This window comes from Lupinus angustifolius, chromosome LG08 (genome assembly GCF_001865875.1).
Source record: "Lupinus angustifolius cultivar Tanjil chromosome LG08, LupAngTanjil_v1.0, whole genome shotgun sequence".
In the NCBI taxonomy this organism is placed as follows: Eukaryota; Viridiplantae; Streptophyta; class Magnoliopsida; order Fabales; family Fabaceae; genus Lupinus; species Lupinus angustifolius.
The window spans coordinates 20,676,997-20,701,731 of NC_032016.1; the positions used below are offsets into that span (position 1 = coordinate 20,676,997).

General features: G+C 33.2%; 4 protein-coding genes across 4 annotated transcripts; 2 read left to right on the forward strand and 2 right to left on the reverse strand.

Moving 5' to 3' along the window:
- On the forward strand, positions 1,726 to 5,852 carry LOC109355100 (protein yippee-like At5g53940). The gene is made up of 5 exons (XM_019598038.1): positions 1,726 to 1,915; positions 3,902 to 3,945; positions 4,981 to 5,089; positions 5,272 to 5,327; positions 5,419 to 5,852. The coding sequence occupies exons 1-5, from the start codon at positions 1,820 to 1,822 to the stop codon at positions 5,504 to 5,506; spliced, it is 393 nt and encodes a 130-aa protein (XP_019453583.1). The 5' UTR covers positions 1,726 to 1,819; the 3' UTR covers positions 5,507 to 5,852.
- On the reverse strand, positions 6,528 to 15,245 carry LOC109355102 (ribosomal protein L11 methyltransferase). Its single transcript, XM_019598040.1, has 7 exons — positions 14,859 to 15,245; positions 14,273 to 14,356; positions 8,924 to 9,064; positions 8,328 to 8,393; positions 7,957 to 8,124; positions 7,033 to 7,362; positions 6,528 to 6,904 (listed from the first exon to the last, which is right to left on the reverse strand). Exons 1-7 carry the CDS (start codon positions 15,171 to 15,173, stop codon positions 6,809 to 6,811), a joined length of 1,200 nt encoding a protein of 399 aa, XP_019453585.1. The 5' UTR covers positions 15,174 to 15,245; the 3' UTR covers positions 6,528 to 6,808.
- On the forward strand, positions 17,479 to 19,293 carry LOC109353992 (ankyrin-2). Its single transcript, XM_019596348.1, has 2 exons — positions 17,479 to 18,087; positions 18,586 to 19,293. Exons 1-2 carry the CDS (start codon positions 17,479 to 17,481, stop codon positions 19,291 to 19,293), a joined length of 1,317 nt encoding a protein of 438 aa, XP_019451893.1.
- LOC109353994 (RING-H2 finger protein ATL32-like) lies at positions 21,110 to 21,616 on the reverse strand. The gene has a single exon (XM_019596349.1). It carries the CDS (start codon positions 21,614 to 21,616, stop codon positions 21,110 to 21,112), a length of 507 nt encoding a protein of 168 aa, XP_019451894.1.

Sequence of the window (24,735 nt, forward strand, 5' to 3'; positions counted from 1 at the left end):
ACAACTTTAAGTCTTTAACAAATTCAAAGTCTAAATTAAAAAACATATATCAATCCAAAAGTATCACTTAACAACCACAAAATATAAATAAATGACATAACTTCACAACTCATTCTATAAAACAAACAAATTTAGAGTTTTAACATTTAACATCAAGGAGTCAAAGTTATCTTATATGAATATTATATTTTTCTACCAAATCCTATATTCAGATAGTACTCCAAGATTACACAAATGTCACTGAGATTACACACGACTGTTAGGAACCAAAATGTGTAATCTAAGTATGCGTTGGAAGCATGTGCTTTGAAGTGTTGAAGAAGAGTTTGAAAGATGAGTCACCTTGTAACGGGTTTTTAAGTTTTTAAGCTTTTTTAAAAAAAAATATATGTATATGAACCAACCGGTTTAGTAAACTACCGGCCGGTTCACCGGTTTTGACTGGTTTTGACCGGTTTTGATACTTGGCCAGTTCAACATCTGTACCGTACCGGTTAGGAGTCCGGTTCACCGGTTTTCCGGTTGAACCGGCCGGTACGGTACGATTTTTATAACTATTGTTACACGTAATAGGAAATTATAATTCTCCTCCATCAATTGCTCCTAAAAACTTGATCCTTTACTTTTTTTTCTCAATTTTTTTTGGTGAATTTAATTCTTAAATTATACTCATACAAAAAATTACACTTAAATATTTCCTAATTTAGATAAGCTTTAATTTAAAAAATTTGACTTTTTTAAATAAAAAGTTATCCAGGTAAGTAGTCAACCGGAACTCACGTCTCGCTTCGAGGGGGTTTGGACTAAGAGATAAATCTAATTGTGATTTTAGCCCAATCAAAAGTGGGCTAGTCTGAAACCTGTATGAGTACCTCTTTGATACGTCTATAAGTCTTTAATTAGTAAATGAGAAGGGAATAAGTTCAGACTCTTTGAAGTCTTGTTTGGACAGTCTAAGGCTTGAATTTTTATTTATCCATGCCACAAATAAGTATGACCCTAGGCCCATTCCTCTTTATATAGGGTTTCTACATTAGTATCATTTTAATTATGAACTGATAAACTTTGTTACTGGATCTTCCTAAAAAACTATCTGGTATTAGACAAAGATTCGACCAAGTTCTTGATAACCATACATAGTGGGGTAAGGGTTAAGGGCAAGTATTTGAAAAGAAAGGCAAACAAGCCAAGATAACACTATGAATTTCGTTTCGTAACGAAAGCAATTTCCTAATTTTTTCTAGACTTATTTGGCTATATAAAATTGTTGAGTAAATAGTTATTTTGTAAATAGAAAGATTAATGCAACAAACGTTATGGAGGATGTCTTATAAAAGACATAGACAATATGATTCATTTAAAAAAAAAATCTCATTCCAATTTTCTATTGCTTAGTTTTCTTTTACAAAAGTACTCATATTTAAGCACCATAACATTATTAACCTAGTCTAAATAAACCACTTGAAATGTAATTCTAAAAATAGTTGTAATTATTAGGTGAGTGATAATAGTTGTATTTTAACGATAACCATCAATAATTATTTGTAAGACTGAAATATTATCTCACAATTTTTATATGAGACATATTCTTACTTCAATAACTCAATATAATATAATATAATATATATATATATATATATATCCAACTTCCAACTCATAAATAGCAAGTAGAATTTGGGACGATCTTTTTACATTGTGTCATTATATTTAAAAATAAATTAAAAAATAAATATAGGAACACTTGTTCCTTCACCATCTCTCAAATTTGTTCACTTGGAAATTGTTGTGTACCACCTTGGGGTAGTGAACGGTGAAGATAATGGGAAGAATTTTCACGGTAGAATTGGAAGGCAGGTCTTATGGTTGCAAATTCTGCAAAACCCACCTCGCCCTTGCTGATGATCTCATCTCTCGGGTACGTTTTACCTTTTCTCTCAATAATTTTTGTTCACAATCTTGTTTTTATTCTAAAAATATCACCTTTTTCGATTGGAAAGAACATTATATAATTTTCACAGACATTGTCTTATGTTGGTATATGAAAATTTACCATCTATATGATTTGGGGTCTGTTAGATTTGAGAATCATGTGCTACCAGCATGACCCTGATTGGAAAAAAAAGAAATCAAACTTGGATATATTGAGGTGTTTATTTTCTCAGGGTCTTGTATATATGCTGAGTGATGCACCCATGTTTTTTTCTTTCATTATTGTAGTTATTGGATAAAAGATAGCTTTTTGTACAAATCGTTTTACTTTAAATACATACTATGTTCAGTAGTTAAGATATTTGGGAGCCCAAATTCTGTTAGGCCAGGTAGCATAGATTATTTGCATAAAACCCTAGTTTTGCTACCATATCCAATGAGAAATGGATTTTACTCAAGTGACAAAACGTTTCAGTAGTAATACAGGGTTTGCTTTATGTGAACTTAGCAGGAAATTCATAAACAAGTTCAGTTCTTATTTTGCGAGTGAATGTTACGGATTGTGGTGTTTGTGTGTGTGTTCTGGGGTAGTGCTAGTCTGCTAGACCACTAATGTCAGAGAACATTGTGCTACTCTTGAAAAGGGTTGTAATAGTCAAGGATTCGTTGTTCCTATAAATCTCATCCTATAAAATTCGACCCCTTTAATGGTTTAGCAAGCTGATCCTTAACCTTAGAGCCTCAAAAGCTTGTACCTTGACTATGTATCTTGAACATTCTATTCTGTATCCGTCCCAACTGAAATGCAGATGACAAGGTTCGTAATTTCTAAACCCAATGATTACATTTACCTTTCACTAGTTCAATTTCAAGGATCAGATTAAGTGAGAGGTTGTTGTTAATTTGAGAATCATCGGTGAGGTGTTGTCAAGTGGATTGATCTGCTAATTAAGTTAGAGCGCTGTTGTACTTTTGAAGCCCCAATCGATGGCAAAAATTGCCTTCAGTTTGATTAGGTGGTGATTTGATTTTTTTTTCTGTCCTAAGGCAGCCACAGCTTGAAGCTTAATACAAGGCTTATGATCATGTTTCATACTCTTCTGGCAAAGTTTACTCTTTCTAGAACTCAGTTTTTTTAGTAGCTATACCAGTATCATTTTTTCAGATCTTAGGTTATTTTTGAAAACTCACTCTTCTGCTATTTTTCCTTTTCATAAGCATTCACATTGCAGCTTCTGCCTCCACTAAAGAACATCAAATGGTGCCAAACTTATAATGGCTAATGTGACGGTTAAAAAAGGCCCATCAATAATTATATCCAGAAGGTGTCACAAGAACCTTTAAGTTGAGTGAGGATAGCCTAGTATGTAGTAGATCATAGTTCTTGCTCTAGAAGGATACCTAATAGGCTAATAGCTACATTGGCAACAAATCGTAATGGAAAATACTGATGCTTGGTTGCACGAGTCCTTGTTGTTGCTCAATCTTGTTAGTGGATAAATCGAAGATATGCTGATGAGGCAACAACTTGCAGTCACTAGAGGAAAGCTTACTTCTTTAACTGCTATCAAGGGTCAAATTTTCAAAGAAGGAAATTGTTGTCTAATCAAAGGAAAAAAGGTTCATGTGTTAAATGATTAAAAAATTACTTTGGTAAGAACTTAAAATATGCCCTTCTAAGTTCTTACTGTTGACTTCACAATTGTTGCACAATTTATTTAAATACATGCTCTTCTGTCCATCTTATTGTGCTGGCTGTTTTTCTGTTATTATCATATATTCAGGGTGACTATTTTAATAAACTAATATATAACTGATACATAAAATGTCTGAGAGGAAGCTAAATTATGGCTTCTAATAGCATTCTTCATCCCTCTTGTTGGTTTTGCATGTTTCGCCAGACATTACTTTTACTATTCTGTTGGATTGTTAAATTACATCTAATCTTAATCTTTGATTATTTTCTTCTCAGGCATTTTATTGCCAGCGGGGAAAAGCATATCTCTTCAACAATGTGTGAGTACTTTCAGTCCTCATTCGAAAAATCCGTTAGTGACTAATGAGTAATGAATTACAACTTATGAACTTATGATAGTGCTGTGTTAACGCGACAGAGTTGTGGCTTCTGTTATTTAATATATCCATGTTGCTAGCTAAAAATTGCATTCAAGCATAATTTGACACTATAAGAAATCTGGAAATTATGGTGGTCATGTTCTGCATAAGTCAAATCTCTTCATGAGAATTGCATTCTGCATTTACTTGGACTTGTATTTGCGTTTCTAATAGGAATTTAAGACTGAGGCATTTCAACTAGTTGCACTATGTATAATGATTAAATGTTACATATTCAGAACGAGAGTTGTTGTTACTTATATTATTTTTAGACATTTTATTTCTGTAGTAGTTGTTTGGTAGTGAGATTAAACTTATGATTTAAAAGAATTCTTTATGAGAAAATGATTATGAACATATACAATAAATAAAAAAATGCTTAAGGAGTTGATATCCTTTCTAATCTTGTAAAGTAGGTTAAATCCCTTTCTATGCCTTGACATATTGAGCCATGGATCAGTTTCATGGTTTGAACAATGAAATTCTCGTGTCTTATGTTTTGAATGGAAAAGTATGTATATGTGTGCATGCCCTGCACAAGCTTTACCATCCATGATATTAGATAGTATTGCTTTAAGTTTTGAGTTCTAGTAATAATGCAGAAGTATTTAATGCCCTTACACTTAGGGAGCTGCACGGTTAAGAGCATAATGCACTTTTAACTCTATTGCTGCTTTTATATGCAGAAGCCATGCATGTTGAATTTGTATATGAGCCTCTTTTCTATAGGAAGTCATGTTTTGACATTATGTTTCCAAACTCACTTTGTTTGTCCATTATTGTCTATAGATAACAGGAACTGGATTGTATAGCTCTCTTTTCTATGAAACCTATTTAGGAAACTGTTTGGTTCTTGCTATTCCTAGATGGAAATATCACTAGACCTGATTATTCCAATTTTCATTTGTATGCTTATGTTTTGGATCTGCGATCCAGTGTGAACTTCACAATCGGAGAACTTGAAGAAAGACTGATGCTTTCGGGGTTACATACTGTTGCGGATATTTTTTGCTGTTGCTGTGGTCAAATAATTGGCTGGAAATATGTAATCCTTCCCTTACCCTGTCTCATTTTCATATATCTGGAAATGAGTATTATTGTTGAAATCTCTTAGAATGCCTCTTCTGCATGTGGCCAGAAATATTTCATATAGCAACTCCGCTCTTTAGTTTCAGTCACCGTATGCATTTCTTTTGATCCCTTCAAAATTTTATATCTTTGTTTTAGGAGTTTGCACATGAGAAGAGCCAAAAATATAAAGAAGGGAAGTTTGTTCTTGAAAGGTATCATCCTATTATGTTGTCACTGGCAATTTGTGTTAAAACTATTTCCTCCATGTGTTTATACTGATTTTTCTTATGTTATATGTAACAGAGGAAGGATTGTTGATGGAATTGATTTCTCCGCAGCTGAATTCTTTATCGAGAGCCGTGCCAACATGAGTGATGCTGAAGATGCTTAGCATTTAAAATGTTCTGCACTTGTTGGATCAGGTGCTAGAATTCACCTGTTTTTCATGTGGAAAATAAAGAACCATGAAAATGTTCAGAGTTGAAGTTTGTTTTAGTTTTTCTTTGTACTAGTAGCTGAGGAAAAAGGAGAGTGCTCAATGGTGTGTAAATTGTGTAGAAGGGATGAAACCGTTGTTTCATATTTGCCCCTAAATTCTTTTGAAAGAGCTTGGTTAGAAACTTAGAATCTCTCCAAAAAAAAAGTATGACCAATTTTAGGACTTGACTGCAATGTAATAAATAATTTATTTACAACTATAACTCGAGGTCAATAAATATCCCAAAAAACTCACATTTTCAAGGGAATTATGACCAAATATACTTTATGGCTTAATCTAACTAGTTTGATTAAATTTATCACATTGGCACTAATGTTTTCCTTTTTGTCTGCAGTGTTGCTTGAAAGTAGAACCTTGAAGGCTCTTCAATATTAGTATTTGAGTCATGGCTGCAGTTTAAGGCCACAAGTAAACAACTATCTGCATGCGTTTACATTAAAAAATTCACCTCATAAAGTTATCCTTAGGCATGAACAATTAAGCCGTAGTAAAACAGTGATTTATCAATATATATTATGGAAACAGGGATACAGTAAGTTAAGAATTGTGAGTACTGAGTAGCATCCTTTTTTATTTTAGAAAAACAATTAAGCCTTTATTTAAAATCAATTTTATACTTATAAACAATAAAGATTAATTTTATATTTGTAATTATTCAAGTTATGCTATGGTTATTAGTGTATATAAAGAATAAGAGGCCAATGTTGGAACATGAAATATTTATATCCTTCAGCTCTCTCTGAGTGGTGAAATAACATATATAACTTGTTCATATTGTTTCTGTTTTATGTCTCGTCCAATTAAAATTTAAATAAAAGGAGAATTCCTAAAAATAAAAAGTAACACTTTTATATTACTTGGCGAAATCTGATTGCCAGATATTTTTGGCATACTGTGTTCTAAATAACAAGGGACAAAAGGTCAACTTTGAAAAGAAAAAAAATCTTCAAAATGATACATCACACCTAAAATGTTTACAAGACTAGAAAACATCTTAAGTGACAGGATTCTGCTTTGCAGTAGCATTCCACTACAACTCTATTTGACAAATAAACTGCAACAACCAAACATGTCACTGATAGTTCCAAAGTGCATGTAAGTAGGAAATAGCAGTAAGAAGCTGTCTGGAAACTAAACTACCAAACCTCCAAATTGATCACTTAAGATGAATGAGTCAACATTTCATCAAAATACCTACTTTTTTCTCCCACTCAAACAGGCCCAGTCATCCATTTTGGACACTTCTATGCCTTCTAAGAATGGTGTATATCTTTGTATGATGCGCTCAACCTGCATTAACACACAATGGTAATGAATTCAGGTGTATAAAGCAATTCCAAACCAGTTCAGCCAAAAAAGAATCTGGAAGGGGACCATTTTGAATAAGAAAAAATTGCAATAAGCATTAATTAAATTACCTGTTCAGATAAAATACCAGAGAGACCAATAACAGCTCCAGATTTTGCACTAGAGATAATTTGATCAGCGAGATCTAACAAAGGATTTAAGAGTATATTTGCGATGACCACATCATACTTATCCTTGTGAGTAGCTGTTTCTATGTCATAGATGTTTTCTCCCTCAACATTTTGATATTTCCAGTCGTCCGAGGATGATAAAGATGTTTTGTTAGCAACCAGGTGCAGTTGCAATTTGTCTGGCCCAATGTTGTTTAGGGCAGCATTTTGAGATGCTGAGGTAATTGCTTGTGAATCTACATCAACTCCAACAGCAACAGCAGCGCCAAACTGACAGGAAATCAGGAGGCAAAGTTGGCTAACAATGTCAACAAAGTGCTAAACAAAGATTTTGGCAGTATTTTCTAAAACTGAAAAAAATACTAACAATTTTTTGGGGTACAAGAAGTGCACATTAAGAGCACAGAATTTTAAACAAGCTCTAGAGAAAGGTATGGGGTTCTTATCATGCAGAAAAAATGGCAACCATATTAAAACATATTTGCCTATTCAAAATATGTGGATAATCGGATTCACGTATCTGGAAAAAGTGCAAGTACAGTTTCTAATCAAGTTTACACAGAAAACTTGTTACTACAACAAAATAACCAGAAAAGGATACATCAAAAAGGGCAATACATTAGACTTGTTTATGCAATTAGTCGTTTTGCTGAGAAACAATTACCAAGAGGACAAGCTAAGCCGAGAATCAGAAAGAAACCCAAACAGGAATATATCAAATGCATTCTCCTGTTCAGCTGACTGAGACTAGAAATGTAATGGAGTGAATGGACTAAAGACAATCGGAGTGATCCTGAGTATTCTGTTCCTCAACAGGTTTTCATTTTAGGTCAAACTCAGGTAAGCTGATCATCAGTTCAATACCTTCAGAGCTGCAATTGCAAGAATTCCAGTGCCAGTGCCATAGTCCAGGACATATTCTCCTCCTTTTATACAGCTGTGTAAGAGTAATAGACAGAGTTTGGTGGTGGGGTGCTCCCCTGTTCCAAAGGCTAGTCCAGGATTGAGAATTATATTTGTTGCTTGAGCATCCTGTAAAAGATTCAGAATTGTTGAGCAAAAAAATCTTTTATGGCTGTCAGCCCTTGTGAGTCTAACTCAGAATATTAAATTTAAGAGGAAAAACACACATAACTAAATAAATAAATAAATAGAGTTGGCACACATGATTAGCAACCTTAGAAAGTTAGACTTAGCGGCACATCATCTATAAAAAAAGTTTAAGATAATCATACAGGTGGTGTAATCCACTTGGGCACTATCCATATGCCTTCAGTAACTTCAACTGGATGAAATGATTCCTGAAAACAACAGAGAGATAAGCTTCATAAGTTTATATTCAATAAAACCCTTCGGCACTGACAATTTTCAGCAAGATAAATGATTTCTGATGTAATAGCCTGCCCCGATTAAGAATGTTAATGATATAGAAGATGGTAAACTGCTGATCCAAGATAAAAACCAAACAAGCAATAAGTCCTTCATCACCAGCTCCTTTAATTCTGCCAGATTATGATTTTACATGCAAAATTAGTTTCTGGTTCATGCAGGAAAATTTCTATGATTTTCACTTGTTCACTTTAGTTACAAAAAAGAACTATACAAAATCACTAAAAAAGATGCAGACAGAACTTTCAGCCACCTTTCTTCAGAGTGAAAAATCAAAGAAAGACATGCTTTTCACCTCAAAGTTTGCTCCATATATCACAAAACAGAGACTAGATGGCAGGGGAAAAGTGGATTTAATGCAATAAAGAAGTAATTCAATAGCAAGTGAGTTTGAGAACAAATATTTAATAACAGGATGAACAAAAGAACAAAGCAAATTGACCTGGGATTTTTTCATCCACTCATTGTCCTCATTAATTTTAACTTCATATCTTGGTATCTCCTTCAATCCAATAGAATCAGCTGCATGTGAAATGCTCATATTTACATCCTCGCCGTCAGGAAAAATAGAACTGATGCAAATCTGCAGAAACAAAATAATCTCCTTTCCAACTTTTAAATCAAGTGACATTAACAAACAGTCAAACTGATTACATCAAGAATAAATAACTTATTGCCTGATGCTATGAGATTGGTTAATGTCATAAACATGAGCACCAGTCTAGTGACAGGCTGAAGTTTATAATCTTTGCAATTAGTAGGATTAAAAATTCAATTGTATCACTTGATTTTGGCATTGATATTTGTTATTAAATTTTATGTTTGAGAGACGGAACATTACTCGGGGATTCAGGTCAATTAGGATTGTTTTAAAAAAAAAAGGAATTTATTCAATAAGTTGTACAATGATTGAACTTGGGGTTCTAACCTGTGTGTTATAACTATTAGGTTTTCTGTAGGAGGTCTATTTCGAATTTGACATTCAGAATGATATGTTAGTACATCTTTTCCTTATTCTTTTCCGCATCTCTGAAAAGTTGGAGTTGGAGATCAAAGCATTACCAATCAGATCGGGGAAATAGGCAAGATAAATTTTTCCCTCATTCTTGCTACACTAGGTTATCAAAAATCGATTTTCCTAGATTTAGTGGGGATAATGTAAAAGAATGACTTTACCAATGTGAGACATACTTTATGATTGATGATACTCCTAAAGAATTTAAAGTCAAGTTGGCTATTATGCATTTTGAAGGAAAGACATTGGAATGACACCATGCGTATGTGAAGTCATTGTAGAATTCATTGTTGGTTGGGGGTATGTGAAGGTAATCATGGAAAGGTTTGGTGAAGTCTGTGATGATCCCATGGCTGAGTTAATGCAATTGAGGCAGAATGGGTCAATTATTGAGTATCATGAGGAGTTTGATGCAATCATTACTAGATTGAGGAGGTGCAAATGATGTTGAGGATGTGGATGTTCCAACCACAATTAGTGAGAAAGGCTTTTGCATTGGCTAAACTATGAGTCTTCCATAGTACTACTGGGTTGACATTAAAAGCCAAACCATCAATGACACAAAGGCCATTGCTTTGCAGGTACTTAAACCAACTACAAGTGCAGAACTAGAGTAGAGCAGGCACAAGGTTTGCAAGGAACTTATTTCCAACCTTTATGAATGAGAGAAGGGCTAAAGGGTTATGCTACTTTTATGATGAACCACCTTATTCACCTGAGCATGAGTTATCACATAAGAAATTGCAAATCCACCTATTGGAAGTGGAGGATGGAGAGGATGAAGGTCATTGTCAATGAGGAGGTAAAAGAGCAATTTAATGAGCCTCAAATTTCGGTCAATGCCTTAACTGGAGTCCCAAATTTCAGAAAAATATCACAAGAAGCCATTGCATATAGTGATTAACACTGGTAGTACTCACAGTTTCTTGGATATCAACATAGCCAAACAGATGGGATGCAAAATTGATGACTCACAACCCTTAATGGTCACAGTGGCAGATGGAACCAAGGTGTAGATTTCTCATGTGGTGAGGCACTTTAGTTGGATCATACAAAACACTACATTCACATTAGATGTTATGCTAATTCAATTAGGATGTTGTGATGTAGTTTTAGGGGTCAAATGGTTGGTTACATTGGGGATATAACATGGAATTTTGACAAATTATCTATGGAATTTTCTGTGTAAGGTAGAAGGCATGTCCTAAGGGGTTCTTCTCAAATTGGGTGTAAGACTATAAAACATCAGCATATGGAGAAGGTCGTGAACAAGGGTGTGCAATTATCAATGATCCAAGTTTGTGCTGAAGAGGGATTGCTAATTCACTCTTTGACTACTCATGCGGGGCAACAAGAGATTCATGAGTCAATTGCTGATCTTCTCAAACAATATGCAGATTTGTTCCTCATCCCTACTCAGTTACCTCCTAGGAGAGAAGGACATGATCATCGAATTCCATTGATGAAGCTCAGTGACCCTGTGAACAAGAGACCATATAGGTATGCAAGACAACAAGAGGATGTTATTGATAAAATAGTGCAGGAAATGTTAGAAGCAGGAGTGATACAGAGTAGTAGCAGTCCCTATGCTAGCCCTGTTATCTTGGTGGGCAAGAAGGATGGTTCATGGAGGTTATGTGTTGACTATAGGGAGTTGAACAAAGGCACTATAAAGGATAGATTTCCTATCCCTTTAGTAGAGGATTTGATGGATGAGCTTCATGGATCTGCTGTATTCTCAAAGATTGACTTAAGGGCAGGTTACCATCAGGTTAGAATGGACCCTTTGGATGTACACAAAACTGCTTTCAAAACTCATAGTGGCCATTATGAGTATTTGGTAATGCCCCTTGGCCTTACTAATGCCCCTGCTACCTTTAAAAGTTTAATGAATTCAGTATTTAAGGAAATTCCTTTTGGTATTTTTTGATGACATACTCATCTACAACCATGATTTGAAAGAACATCTTGTCCATTTGGAAAAGGTCTTAGCTGCTATGATGACATACTGATTCTGCCAGGGCTGCTTTCCAAGAGTTAAAACAGTTTCAGACCATATGAACCCTTCTTTCTTGAGCATATTAGTTAATGGCCTTGCCACTATCCCATAATTCCTCACAAATCTTCTGTAGTATCCAGCCAAACCCAAGAACCCCCTCAGTTGCTTTATAGTAGTAGGCATTGGCCAATCCTGCATTGCCTTGATCTTAGCAGGATCAGTAGATACTTCTTCTACTGAAATAAAATGCCCCAAGTACTCTACTCTTGAGACCCCAAAAAAACACTTAGGCCCCTTGTTCACGACCTTCTCCATATGTTGATGTTTTACAGTCTTACACCTCAATTGAGAAGAACCCCTTAGGACATGCCTTCTGCCTTGCACAGAAAATTCCATAGATAATTTGTCAAAATTCCATGTTATATCCCCCAATGTAACCAATCATTCAACCCCTAAAATCACATCACAACATCCTAATGGAATTAGCATAACATTCGAGGTGAATGTAGTGTTTTGTATGATCCAACTAAAATGTCTCACCACATAAGAAATTTGCACCTTGGTTCATCTGCCACTGTGACCACCATTAAGGGTTGTAAGTCCCCATCTGTTTGGCCATGTTGATATCCAAGAAACTGTGAGTATTACCACTGTCAATGAATATATGTAATGGCTTCTTGTGATATTTCCCTGTGATTCTCATAGTTCTGAAATTTGGGACTCCAGTTAAGGCATTGACCAAAATGTGAGGCTCATTAAATTGCTCGTTTACCTCCTCATTGACACTGACCTTCATCCATCCTCCACCTATTGTGTGATAACCCATGCTCAGGTGAATAAGGTTCATCACAAAAGTAGCATAACCCTCCTTCTCTCATTCATAAAAGTTGGAGATAAGTTCCTTGCAAACCTTGTTTATTGTTTTGCCTGCTTTGGTTCTACACTTGTAGTTGGTTTAAGTATCAGCAATGACCTTTGTGTCATTGATGGTTTGACTTTTAATGTCAACCCAACTTGAGCAGTAATACTATGGGAAGACTCATATAATTTAGCCAATGCAAAAGCTTTCCTCACTGATTGTGGTTGGAACATCCACATCTCACCATTATTTGTACCTCATTTTTTCAACCCACCTAGAAAACAGCTCAAGGTATATTCTGCTGGAAGGTCCAATCTAGTAATTATTGCATCAAACTCCTTATGATACTCACTAATTGACCCCTCCTGTCTCAACTGCACTAACTCAGCCATGGGATCATCACAAACTTCACCAAACCTTTCCATGATTACCTTTGCATACTCCCCCAACCAGGCAATGAATTACGTAGTGACTTCACATACACATGATGTCATTTCAATGTATTCCCTTCAAAATGCATAATAACCAACTTGACTTTAAATTCTTCAGGAGTATCATCAATTATAAAGTATGTCTCACATTGGTAAAACCATTCTTTTACATCCTCACTAAATCTAGGAAAATCGATTTTTGATAACCTGGTGTAGCAAGAATAAGGAAAAGATTTCGCTTGCCTATTTCCCCATCTGATTGGTAATGCTTTGATTTCCATATTGAACTTTACTCCTCCCCGTGCTTCTGGAATAATTCTTTAACAAAATTCTTTAAAGACTCTCCTAAAGTTCTTTGTAAAGAACCAGTCAACTCAACCAACTTCAACTCCAACTTTTCAGAGATACGATTTTCAAGCCTTTCCTCCATCTTCCTTGCCGCTGCTTGCATACGTGTAGCTTCTGCCATGAATCCTCCCAGGAAAAAATTTGCTCTAGATACCAATTGATATGAATGTAGGTGAATTGGGGAATTCTAACACGAATTTGGCAATTCCAGGAACAAGAAGTAGAAATTCTTCTGGAAAAGAAGAAGAATTTGAACTATCTTATTGATTGAATCAAGAATTACAAGAAGAAGATTGTATTTTGTAGAAATTGTCAATGAATAATTCGGTAACTTGCTCACTAAGTTACTTATACAAACCAACCCAAGTAACTAACTTTCCCTCCAATTTGCTTCTCAACTAACTAAGCACAATGACCCTTCTACCCTTACAATAATATTGCCCTTACAAGAATACCCTTATCACATGCATACTCTTTTTTATCTCTAAATTCTACTTCCTATTTGTTCCACAAACCCAAAAATGGCACAAACATGTTACAATTTAGCTAATAAAGATTTAGGGTTTATTTCAATGCACTCAAAGAATTCCAAATCATAAGTATTCGATTTTGTATAGTATGTTGTCTGTCCCCTCCTCTCCTCATTTTTTTAATTGTTTATCCTATTTTTGTGCATTTTTCACACAGAGCAAAAGTAAGTAAGTGCTGTTAAACCAATTGGCAATGGAAAGCTGCTTGGAATGCTTTGCGGCAAGTGTGAATGAATACATAGACAAATTCTCTCTCTCTCTCTCTCTCGATAAAATGGACTTTATCAATCTAGATGAGTGTTCAATCTAATATCAAAATGATTGTATCACTCGATGTTCATCAATAGTCACATGCCCCCAAAAAATGTGCTAGACAGCCTAAACATAATTCGTTTGCACTGGAAGTGTGACCAATATATAATTAATGCTCACCATCACTCTTGCCTAAAGATTCAATTAATCTGCTAATAGAAATACCATGATCAAAATCATAAGAATCATTAACTTTAAAACTAATAAAACACACATACTTGTTATAAAACAAAAGCATATAACAGAGAATATAAGCAAAATTAAATAATTAAAGTTATAAAAATAGAAAAGGTCTACCTCATCAGTACTTTGATAGTCATCATCTTGATCCATACTAACAGAACTTGCACCAAAGCATAGAAGAGCTTCTGCAAGCCCATCCTTGTCAGCACAAAGAGGAATGACAAGTCAAACATTTTGGAAGCATAATATAGTTTTTATGCTATAATAATATGGTTCAAAAGTGCGCAAAGTATCTAATTGGAGTCTGTCTAACACTTACTTCCGAACAGATAATGCTTCAATAACATTAATAATGCAACCCATATGCCAACATAATTTCCTCATAAACCTAAGGAATAACCCCTTAGCCAGTTTGGTAGCTATTTAATTTAAACCAGTGGCTAACTATCATGAAAGCTATAAGTTTGGCTCATTGCTTCTTCCCTGTAAAGAATCATAACAAGAAAAACCTGATAACACCAGTGTCATAGAATTCTAATATGTATAGCTCTGACATCAAACACCAATTTCAGGACATGGGTGACTTAAAGTTGAGAACTTTTGTAGCTTCTGAACTTACCCAGTTACTAATTTACAGAGGAAATGCAACATACAATGTACAAAGATAAAATAACAAGTTTTTTAAAGAAAAGAAGCTTACTGCAGTGTGTTTAGAACAATGAATGAGAACAGAAGAATAAGGTACAGGTGCAGGTAGGGACTGATCTGCTAGAGCTGCAGAAAAAGAAGAATCTGTGGAGAAGCTTGAATTTGAAGCATGGATATTTATATGACGTGGCCATTGGTCCCTCCTAAGTTTGTTACAGGAAGATAGAAATGGAAGTGATGAGAAGCAGCGACTGAAAGGAGAAGGTGATAACCGTAGAAGGGAGTGAGAGAGGGAGAGGGTGGTGGAAGCAGGTGAATAAGTAACAAGAGTGCATGTTAGATGTTTGAAAAAATGCCACGCCACCATTTTCCAACAAACTTGACCTTAGCTGCAATTACTCTAGCTAGTCAGACTTGGCCAATTGAACTGTAATGGGTGTACAAGCATATTTCATAATTTGTCTCATATAACCCTTCTCTGTTAGAAAAATAAAAATAATTAAATATATATTAACTTTATATTTTTTAATTAATAAAAGTAAAATAGTATATAGATTCTGAGACAGAAAATATACTCCTATATACAAAAACCCTCCATCCTTCAAAATAAATTCATTATTTTTAATTAAAATATCATGTTTTTATTCACACATGAGAATAAACATAATAGGAGAGAACAAATATCTATTGCTATACCCTCAACCAGTTTACTTAGCTCAAGCTGACTTAATTTCTATCACATTTGTTATGTTTAGTTAAAACATATATTTAAATTAGAAGTTTAATAATAGAATATATTTATTATTAATACAACTAATACACATTTTGTGTGAGCAATAGATTTTCTTTTCATCTCTAATCAAGTACTAGTTGTAATCTTTCTCACCGATATATCCCTAAAGAGTACTATCTTTATCCCCAATATACATTCCATTTTCGTCAAATTCAACACCTCATCAAAATTTCTTAAATAAAACATACATTTGTTTCTTTATTTTATACACTTTTTTCGCCCACTAGCAAAGCAAAAGAGAAATCCCCTTAATATATGCAATGATTACTTTTTTAAATAATATGCCTTGAGTTGATCCATATGTGATAATAGATTTTTTTGGTTTCCCACATGTATCGTTGTATTAGAGATAATTTTGTCCGAGTTGAAAACATCCACAAATATGTGAAGCTAATTCTTCCAACGAATATTTTTTATATCTACAATATTCGAATCCGAGACATTACTTAAAGAAAATCAATTATGTACTATTTAAACCAACATGTTGGCTATGTCATGATAGATTGATAGTTAAGAAACACAATCTTATGCCACATAGTTGTGTATAGATTATTGGAATAAATTTTCTTTCTATCAACAAATCATTTTTTATATAATATGAACCAAATTCCCCTAGAAAAATTATGTTATTCACCAACTGGATTTGACCTTATTCGGGATGTAGTTTTTTTAGTTTTTAATAGGTATCATCGCATTGGAAGCAATTCTATCTAAGTAGGAAATATTCATAGATACATGAAGTTAACTCTTACAACGAATATTTTTTCATCCATAAAACTCGATTATTATGAATGTACTTGATCTTTAGTACAACGGCTATAAAATGTTGTTGGTTATTCTGTGGATTTAAATGTTTTCTTTTGGAGAAAATAGTATAAAGGAAACAATTTTCTATAATAATCACACAAAAAAGGAACTCGTGATGAATATATAAGCAACACTTATTTTTTATTAGAATTAATTTGTATACATTAATAATATAAATATTTTTTATATTGGTCAGTATATTGTTTATATCATATGTTAATTATAATTGACTCTTAAATAAAGTTAATATAAATAATAAACTTATATTTTATTTTCTTAACATTGTCCAAAAATAGTGATAGAAGGATAAAATTTGCTTTATAATAATCGTAAAAAAGACTGGAAGACATGATGAATATATAAGCAGCACCTATTTTTTTATGTTATCAATATCATCCAAAAAAGCCTAATTCGAAAATAAGAAACCACTACAACACTTGAATTAATACAGAATCACACCAATATACTTACAAAAGCTAGCACAATTGGTAAATAGTTCATTCTTTAATTTACAACGATTAAATTCATGGTATGCTATGTATATTTTAACTTGTTGTCAGCACGACTAAATCTTAACGGAATGAACTTATTTTATGTTGTTGTCAGCATCATAAGAAATTAACAATAAAAAGATACGATATAAAAGAGTAGAAAAATATGCCTCTAATATAGAACATTTTTCTTCCGATGTGGATTGTACCCATAGGTTGTTCCTTAAGAGAAATTGTAATTTAATTTAAAAGGAATTGCAAATAAGTCAACCAAAATATAATATAAGTTTTCCCAAACTATATATCATTATCAAATGTATACATGTGAAGAGTATAAAATCTATAAATTATAAGTATACAGATTTATACATAATTACTATATTATTTATATTTTATTTTTTAAGAGTCAATATCTTAATGATAATTAAGAATATATGCTAGATAAATTAATAGTGTATGAAACTCTTACGTGGTGATACATTTTTTACTCATGGAATATTATAATACATTATAGGATAGTTGCAGGAACACAAATGCTATGTACTTTTCATGCTTCATTCTGAAGAGTTAGCTTAGCAAAAATGAACACTGTGAACGATTACAACCTGAAAGCTGCAGCTCAAGAAGGAGATATAAACCTTCTGTATAGAATAATTGAAGAAGATCCATATGTTTTGGAGCACTTAGATATTATCCCATTTGTTGAAACTCCTTTGCATGTTGCTGCATCTATGGGGTATCTCCATTTTGCTACTGAGATTATGAGATTAAAACCTTCTTTTGCTTGGAAGCTAAATAAACAAGGATTCAGCCCCATTCATCTTGCTTTACAACATGGTCAAAGGAGAATGGTGCAATGTTTGGTAGACATCAATAAAGAATTGGTCAGAGTCAAAGGGAGGGAAGGTGTAACTCCTTTGCATTTTGTATCTCAATGTGGTGATATTGACTTGTTAGCTAACTTTCTCTTGGCTTGTCCAAATTCTATTGAAGATGTGAATGTAAGAAGTGAAACTGCACTACATATTGCAGTGAAAAATAAACAGCATGAGGCTCTTGAAGTTCTAGTTGGTTGGCTCAAGAGAAGTAGCCAGAGAGGTGCTATGCAGTTAGAAAAAACAACACTGAATTGGAAGGATGAGTCAGGCAACACAGTTTTGCATATTTCAGCACTCTTGAATGATTCACAGGTATAATTTTATGTGTGTTTCCTAATAATCTAATCAAGTAGCTTATTTGACCAAAATAAGCTACATGTTGGTGTATGGCAAAAGAGCTTAATTTAATAAGCTATGAGTTTATAAGCAAATTTACAGCCTTATAAACTAGGAGTTTATTTCATTGTGCACCCATGAGTTAGCTGTTCTTAACAAACAATTCTGATTCAATCAACTAACTTATCAACTCATAGTTTTTGCTCCAATTTTATAAGTTTTTAATAATTAATGACTAATAATGTTTCATGTATGACACAGGATAGTAAATATTTCTAGAAATATTTTTTTTACTATCAATTTAACAACAACATCAAGTCTTTTGTTATTAGGTGAATTCCTCTATATAAATCCATAATATTTAATCATGCCTATAAAAAAAGTCATTAACATTTAACCATTTTATTATAATTTCACTAGCAATTTTTCTTGGTATCTCTACTTCGAGCTACGTGATCAAATTTTATCACACAGGCACTTGGATTGTTGATAAAAACTAAGATGGATTTAAAGGCAAAGAACTTGGAGAACTTAACAGCAATGGACATAGCAGCCAGTGCAGAAATAAAGGGTAAATTAGTGAAGGCTGGAGTAAAATGTGGTTCATCAACCATTGATGATGAGTCTCTTACACTTGCGCATAAACTAAGATCAAAGATCACAACTTTAGATAAAATAATTATTTACATGCTTCGCATTAGAGAGGATATATCAGAAGAACAAAGAAATGCTTTTTTAGTACTTGCTGTTCTTATTGCAACAGCAACATATCAAGCAGCACTGAATCCCCCTGGTGGGTTTTATCAGGCTAATGCAGGAGGTAATAATAATCAAAACACTAGTTCAGGTAATGTTAGTGAAGGAAAAGCTGGTACATCAGTTATGTCTGAAGGTGATTTCTTTACTTTATCAATAATGAATACACTCTCCTTTTTGGTATCAACTGTGACAATATTTATTCTAACTCCAAGTGGGATAGTGAGCAAAATATTGATTTCACCAGTGTTTTGGCTTGCCTACTGTGTTATCTACTCTGTGAAGGTGGTATCTCCTACCTATGCTTCTAAGATTGTCAATGAAATTCTTCTTTATGGATTCAACTTATTGTTTTGGGTGGTGTATTGTATATTTGTTGTAGTGTACAAGAGACTTCAAGGTTATAGGCTCTTAGATTGTGAATGAGAAAATAGATAGTGGATATATTATAGCATTAGAATTTTTCTAGATTGTTGGGTAGATAATTAGGTTAAGTTCTGTCTACTACATTAAACAATGACAACAAGTTTTATTAATATTTCATAAAGCTCTATCTGTATACTTTGATTATGGTTTGTAAGTTAAATTTAAGATTTTAGTATAGCTCTGTCTGTATACTTTAAATGATTTCACTATGATTATTGAGGGAAAAGAAAATTGAGTTTAAAATCTATTCACTCTCAATGCTAATTAACATATGTATGATGAATGATTCACTGATAGTGTAAAAAATACTTACACCATCAGTGTATATATCTTAAATCCAAGAAAAACGATTTCCTTTTTGTTAAAGAACTCACATATTTCAAAAGCTGAGAACTAAACCTTAATTCAAGCAGAAAGAACATGCAGCTGAATCTACCCATCACACAGAGAATGATAAAAGAAACCATTAAATTCCCAATAATCTACATATTTGAAAAAACATCATATGGGTCTTGAACTGAAGTCACTATGGCATAGCATTGCATCAAAACATCATGAGGTAATTGCCAAGTTCAAGAATAACAAGATAAGGATTAATCCTTTCACTAACATACTAAACTCTAACCAAACTTATTTTTGTACAAAAGAAAACTTCCTTGGACAGCAAGAAAGTAAAAGAAAACATAAAGAACACATGCATAAGCATAACACATAAAAGAAAACCTCAATCTAAATTGTCATGTGGCACAAAGGTCGCGTGTTACACATGCTGAGCCACTTAATGATGCAACAGTGATGAAAGATATGAGAACAATGAGGCATGCGAAACTGCTGCTTCTTGAATAGTGAAACTTTCAAGATTTGGAATGGAATCTTGAGGTTGAGAAGGGGTAGGATTCAAAGCATTCAAAGACATTATGACTCTGTTCACCATTTGGTTCAAGTCTTGAGAATCAAAGACAAAAGTGCCTTCTGTACTTGCCCATATTACTATATCATTACCTCTAGCATCCAATGCACGAATTGGAATTCCTTGAGGCCGTGGAGAAGGTCCTTCTTGAGGGCTATTGACCCTTCTTCTTGAGTTGGACATTGTGATTTGACAGATAGAGAAAAAAAGAATAAGAAGAGACAGAGTGTGTGTAATTTGTGCACTGAAGAGTTTCTTCTTTCAAATCTTTCTTATTGATGTAATTTATTTATGAAACATTGTTGAAGGCTTGTGGTAGTGCCCTCAAAGATTATAATTTGGATGAATATGATTTCTTTTTATCACTAAGGGGTCTAATATAATATTTTACTATATTTGTTAATAAGATAAAGAATGCATGCATCATAATTAATCATTTTGTCAAGTTATCTTTACCATTTTAGTTGAAGAAGATCAACATATTCAAAAATTCGAACTTTTTTCCACAAAGTGTCACTGTCTTGCGTGATATTTTCTTTGAAGAGTTGCAAGTTATTTTTTTGCATTAAATTCATATATTTTTTTGGATGAGAGGAACAACTCCAGCATATTTTTTCTTCTGAAAATGAGATCAGTTTCAAGATAAGGTTTCTTTGGCTGAATTAACAACACTAATCTCTAACCATTTTTTATACAAGAAAACATCCTTGGACAACAAGAAAAGAAAAGAACACATACAAGTGAAACAAAAAATATTTGAAGACAAAAAGACAACTTTTTATGATAGATTGTTGATAAGAAAACCAAAAGAAAAGTGGCACTAAGGCCTTACAAAAGAGATTTACATGGTCTCATGCAACAAAATGCTAGACATCTCATGGTGATGATGACTAAAAACAAGAAAATCTATATTGTACTTCGACACAAAGGGCACATGTTACATGTATTAAGCCACTTAACAATGCAATGGTTATGATAGACATGAGAGCAAGGCATGCGAGTTGCTTCTGATCCAACTGAAAGTTCATCAAGACATATTGAACATGAAGGCATAGAAGAAGAAGATGATGAGTCTGTTCCTCCTTCAATTGTGAACCTTTCAAGATTTTCAATGGAATCTTCAGGAGCAGGGGTCACCCTTGAGACCCGACCATTGTTACTGTTATTATTGTTGTTGTCATGATCCATGTATGGAGTAGTGTTCATCCATGAGTCCCCATCATCGTTGTTGTTGCTATGATACATGTATGGGGTAGTGTTCATCCTTGAGACACGACCATAGTTGTAGCCATGATTAATGTAAAGGGAATCAAAGACATAAACACCATTTATAATTGTCCATCGTCCTCTAGGATTCAAAGCTCGAATTCTAACGACTTGGTAAATGGTTCTTCTAGTGACTAAGATTGACATTGTGATTGAGAGAGAGTTAAAGAGAAAGAGATGTTGATGAGAGTGTTGAGGTAGAGGGTGTTGTGATGTAAGAGTTACCTATTCCAATGTTTCTTATATAGGAGAGAATTTTTGAGGGCTTGAGACAATGAAAGAGGATATCTTGTAAGATTTGATTTGATTTATTTTTATCATTCCCTAATCTAATTGGTTTATTAATGAGAATGGATCTGCAAGATTTTATAAGATTCATTTTATTTTAAGTAGCCCAATTAATCTCAATTCAATAAATTGGAAGCATACTTTCAAGCTTTTCAAATGGATCACTCAATATACCAACGATCTTTGAGTTAAGTTAAACATGATATAATGTTAAAGAAAAATAGTTGGACAAAACAAACAACAAAGACAAGATAATTCATGAATTATGAGTTTGTTGATCCTCCCAAAAAACAAAGATACATATATAAGTAAATAATATGTTATTTACAATATAATTGTCTTTTATTTGAACACTATAATATAAAATAATCATCAATAGAAATCTAGGATAACCTCAACTGTAAATAATAGAGTTTAAATTTAAAATTTGATATAGCTAGGGTATTTATTGCATGAGGAAATCAAAATGATTTGATCTAATTTGAATTGCTGCAATATATTTGGGTAAATGAATTTAATTTGATCCAATTTAAATATTTGTAATAGTAAGGATAACAATTTAATATAGATCAAGTCGAAATTTAACTTATTTACGTCAATATATAGCACTAAGATGAAAAAAATTATTTTGGTTAGAATGGTTGCAAATATATAAGGAATCAATCGATTAATGAAAAACACACTCATCTTATGGGAGAAAAATCCTCTGTCCGAAGATATTATTATTCGCATGTACCAAACCAATCAAATTTTATAGAATAGTGTACAAATATTAATTTATGTTATTATAATTTTTAATTTTATTTAACTAAGATTTTCTGACTAAATGAGACAATAAATGGAAGAGGTCATCCTCATCCCATCTTATGTAAGTAGAAGAATGACCAGGACGATTGAAAATTAGGAAAAGTCATATGAAGAACATGCCAACTTAGAAACAGGAAACAAATATAATGTAAAACACAAATTGAAACAGATTAAAGAAAAAAGACATATGAGACATAAAAATTGAACCAAAGAACATTATACATAAAAAAATAAAAAAATAAACACAAAAACAAAGAGTAAAACTTGTTTCATTCTACTTTGCTAAATTTTATGTTTGTATCAGAACATGCTAAGAAAAAAATAAGAAAAGTGTTAACCCAATCCTTAAGGTTGAATTTAAAAAGCTTTAAAGAATGTTTTAACATTAGAAATGGGCAAATTTATTATTTTCAGAAATAGTAAATTTAGATTCCCAATTTACACTTACTTTATGTTAACTTGTAATCATCTGTTTTAAGAATTTAGGTTAATATAATTCAAAAAACACTATCAGAAAAAATACAACCATTAGAATATTGTTATTTTCAACACACTCTTTCACTATGAAATTTCAAAAATTCCCCTAAAGCTTCAATGGCAAATGGAGAAGTTGGATAAGATACTGTCTTTCCTCGACAATAATTTCAGTCCCAGTAAATATCAGCTTAACCGAGGAGACTCATTGGCACCATTTCTATTTATGTTGAGTAGAGATCTTATCCATTAATAGAGAGATAAATGTATATTTTTCACTTGTTTTTAATGGCAAAATTATGATTTTATTGTAATAAAAAAGATATATTGTAATTGAAAGTTGCATTTCTATTTACTTTTTGAAACACTTACTTCTTCATTAATTGAGATAATCCTAACTCATTTATGTTGGTGGCAGACTGGCAGAAGGCGGATTCACTGGCTTAATGGGAAAAGCGGTTCAAGGTGGTATATTCAATGGTTATAAGGTGGGGAGGTACTAGGTTGAGGTTTCAAATTTATTGTAGTATGCAAAATTATACTGATGCGGTAATGGTTGTAATATTTGCTGTTATAGTCGTTACAACTCGAATTATGACAATTGGAGTGTAATTTTTTTATTAAAATATATTTTGAATTTAATACGATCTAAATATGGTTTGATATGTTTGTGTTGTGACATGATACAACATATCATTATAATTTGATGACACACCCATTTGAGATGCAATATTATTGCATTGATCACTAGAATCACAACAACAGTCACATCAGGTGATGTTGTACTCAATTTTAATTGAAACAATGATGCAAACCTTATACAAAGAATCCTTAGATGCTTAAAAGTATTTTGAGATGGTTTGAATTAGTGTGAGTCGTAAGATGAACCTCAAAAAAATTATACTTATGGGATTCAAGTAACTCGAACATTATTAGGAGCCTCTCAATTTCTTCTTTGCTAGGTTCGATCAATCATTTTTCAGTATCCCGATGAGAGAGAATCAAGGAAGACTCTTTTCTTCATACAAAGCTTCAAAATGTGTAATGAAATCCTTAGTGAGACTACAATAGAAGTTCCTATAGAAAAAATCAGATAAGGATAGAAGGATAGCTTGAGTGACTTAGACTGATATTTATAAATCTAAGGAAATGGTGGGTTAGAATAAAGGAGTTTGGCTTTGTTTAGTTGTGCATTATTAGGAAAATGGAGACTATCAAAATGGAGGAGAAGCTTTGTGGGTTAAGATAATCAAGTCAAAATTATAGGAGATTCAATCTATATCTAGATCAAGTTGAAGTCACTAGATTTTTAAGTAATGGGCCGGTCTCAATGTTGAAGGGATTTGGGTAAATTGAGGTTTAAGTGATTTCAAGAGTCATGATTAGTTATGGTATTGTATATTTGTATGTAACATTTGGTCGTGGGGGCTAGTTAGGCCTGGCCCGGTCAATGCGGAGGGGAGAGAGCCCATGGACTAATATTTCACCTTACGCGCACATTACTGCGTTCAATCACACGCTTCAGTTACAATATGATATGGGATTATGGGGCAAGTTAAGACTAGGGATGGCAAAAAAACCCTTACCCGTGGGTACCGACGGGTAAAACCCGTACGGGCACGGGTACGGGTACGGGTCACAAACGGGTACCCGTGGGTATTATAAACGGGTTTTTAAAAATACCCGTAGTACATACG

What these genes read in the sequence shown, in the direction of transcription:
- LOC109355100 (XM_019598038.1), top strand. Translation starts at nt 1,820, where the DNA reads ATGGGAAGAATTTTCACGGTAGAATTGGAAGGCAGGTCTTATGGTTGC. An exon ending in CTGATGATCTCATCTCTCGG is followed by an intron (nt 1,916 to 3,901) that starts GTACGTTTTACC and finishes TTTTCTTCTCAG; the next exon opens with GCATTTTATTGCCAGCGGGG. An exon ending in AAATAATTGGCTGGAAATAT is followed by an intron (nt 5,090 to 5,271) that starts GTAATCCTTCCC and finishes TCTTTGTTTTAG; the next exon opens with GAGTTTGCACATGAGAAGAG.
- LOC109355102 (XM_019598040.1), bottom strand. Translation starts at nt 15,173, where the DNA reads ATGGTGGCGTGGCATTTTTTCAAACATCTAACATGCACTCTTGTTACT. An exon ending in ACTATCAAAGTACTGATGAG is followed by an intron (nt 9,065 to 14,272) that starts GTAGACCTTTTC and finishes TTGTTTCTGCAG; the next exon opens with ATTTGCATCAGTTCTATTTT. An exon ending in TTGCAATTGCAGCTCTGAAG is followed by an intron (nt 7,363 to 7,956) that starts GTATTGAACTGA and finishes ATTTCCTGTCAG; the next exon opens with TTTGGCGCTGCTGTTGCTGT.
- LOC109353992 (XM_019596348.1), top strand. Translation starts at nt 17,479, where the DNA reads ATGAACACTGTGAACGATTACAACCTGAAAGCTGCAGCTCAAGAAGGA. An exon ending in CACTCTTGAATGATTCACAG is followed by an intron (nt 18,088 to 18,585) that starts GTATAATTTTAT and finishes TTTATCACACAG; the next exon opens with GCACTTGGATTGTTGATAAA.
- LOC109353994 (XM_019596349.1), bottom strand. Translation starts at nt 21,616, where the DNA reads ATGTCAATCTTAGTCACTAGAAGAACCATTTACCAAGTCGTTAGAATT.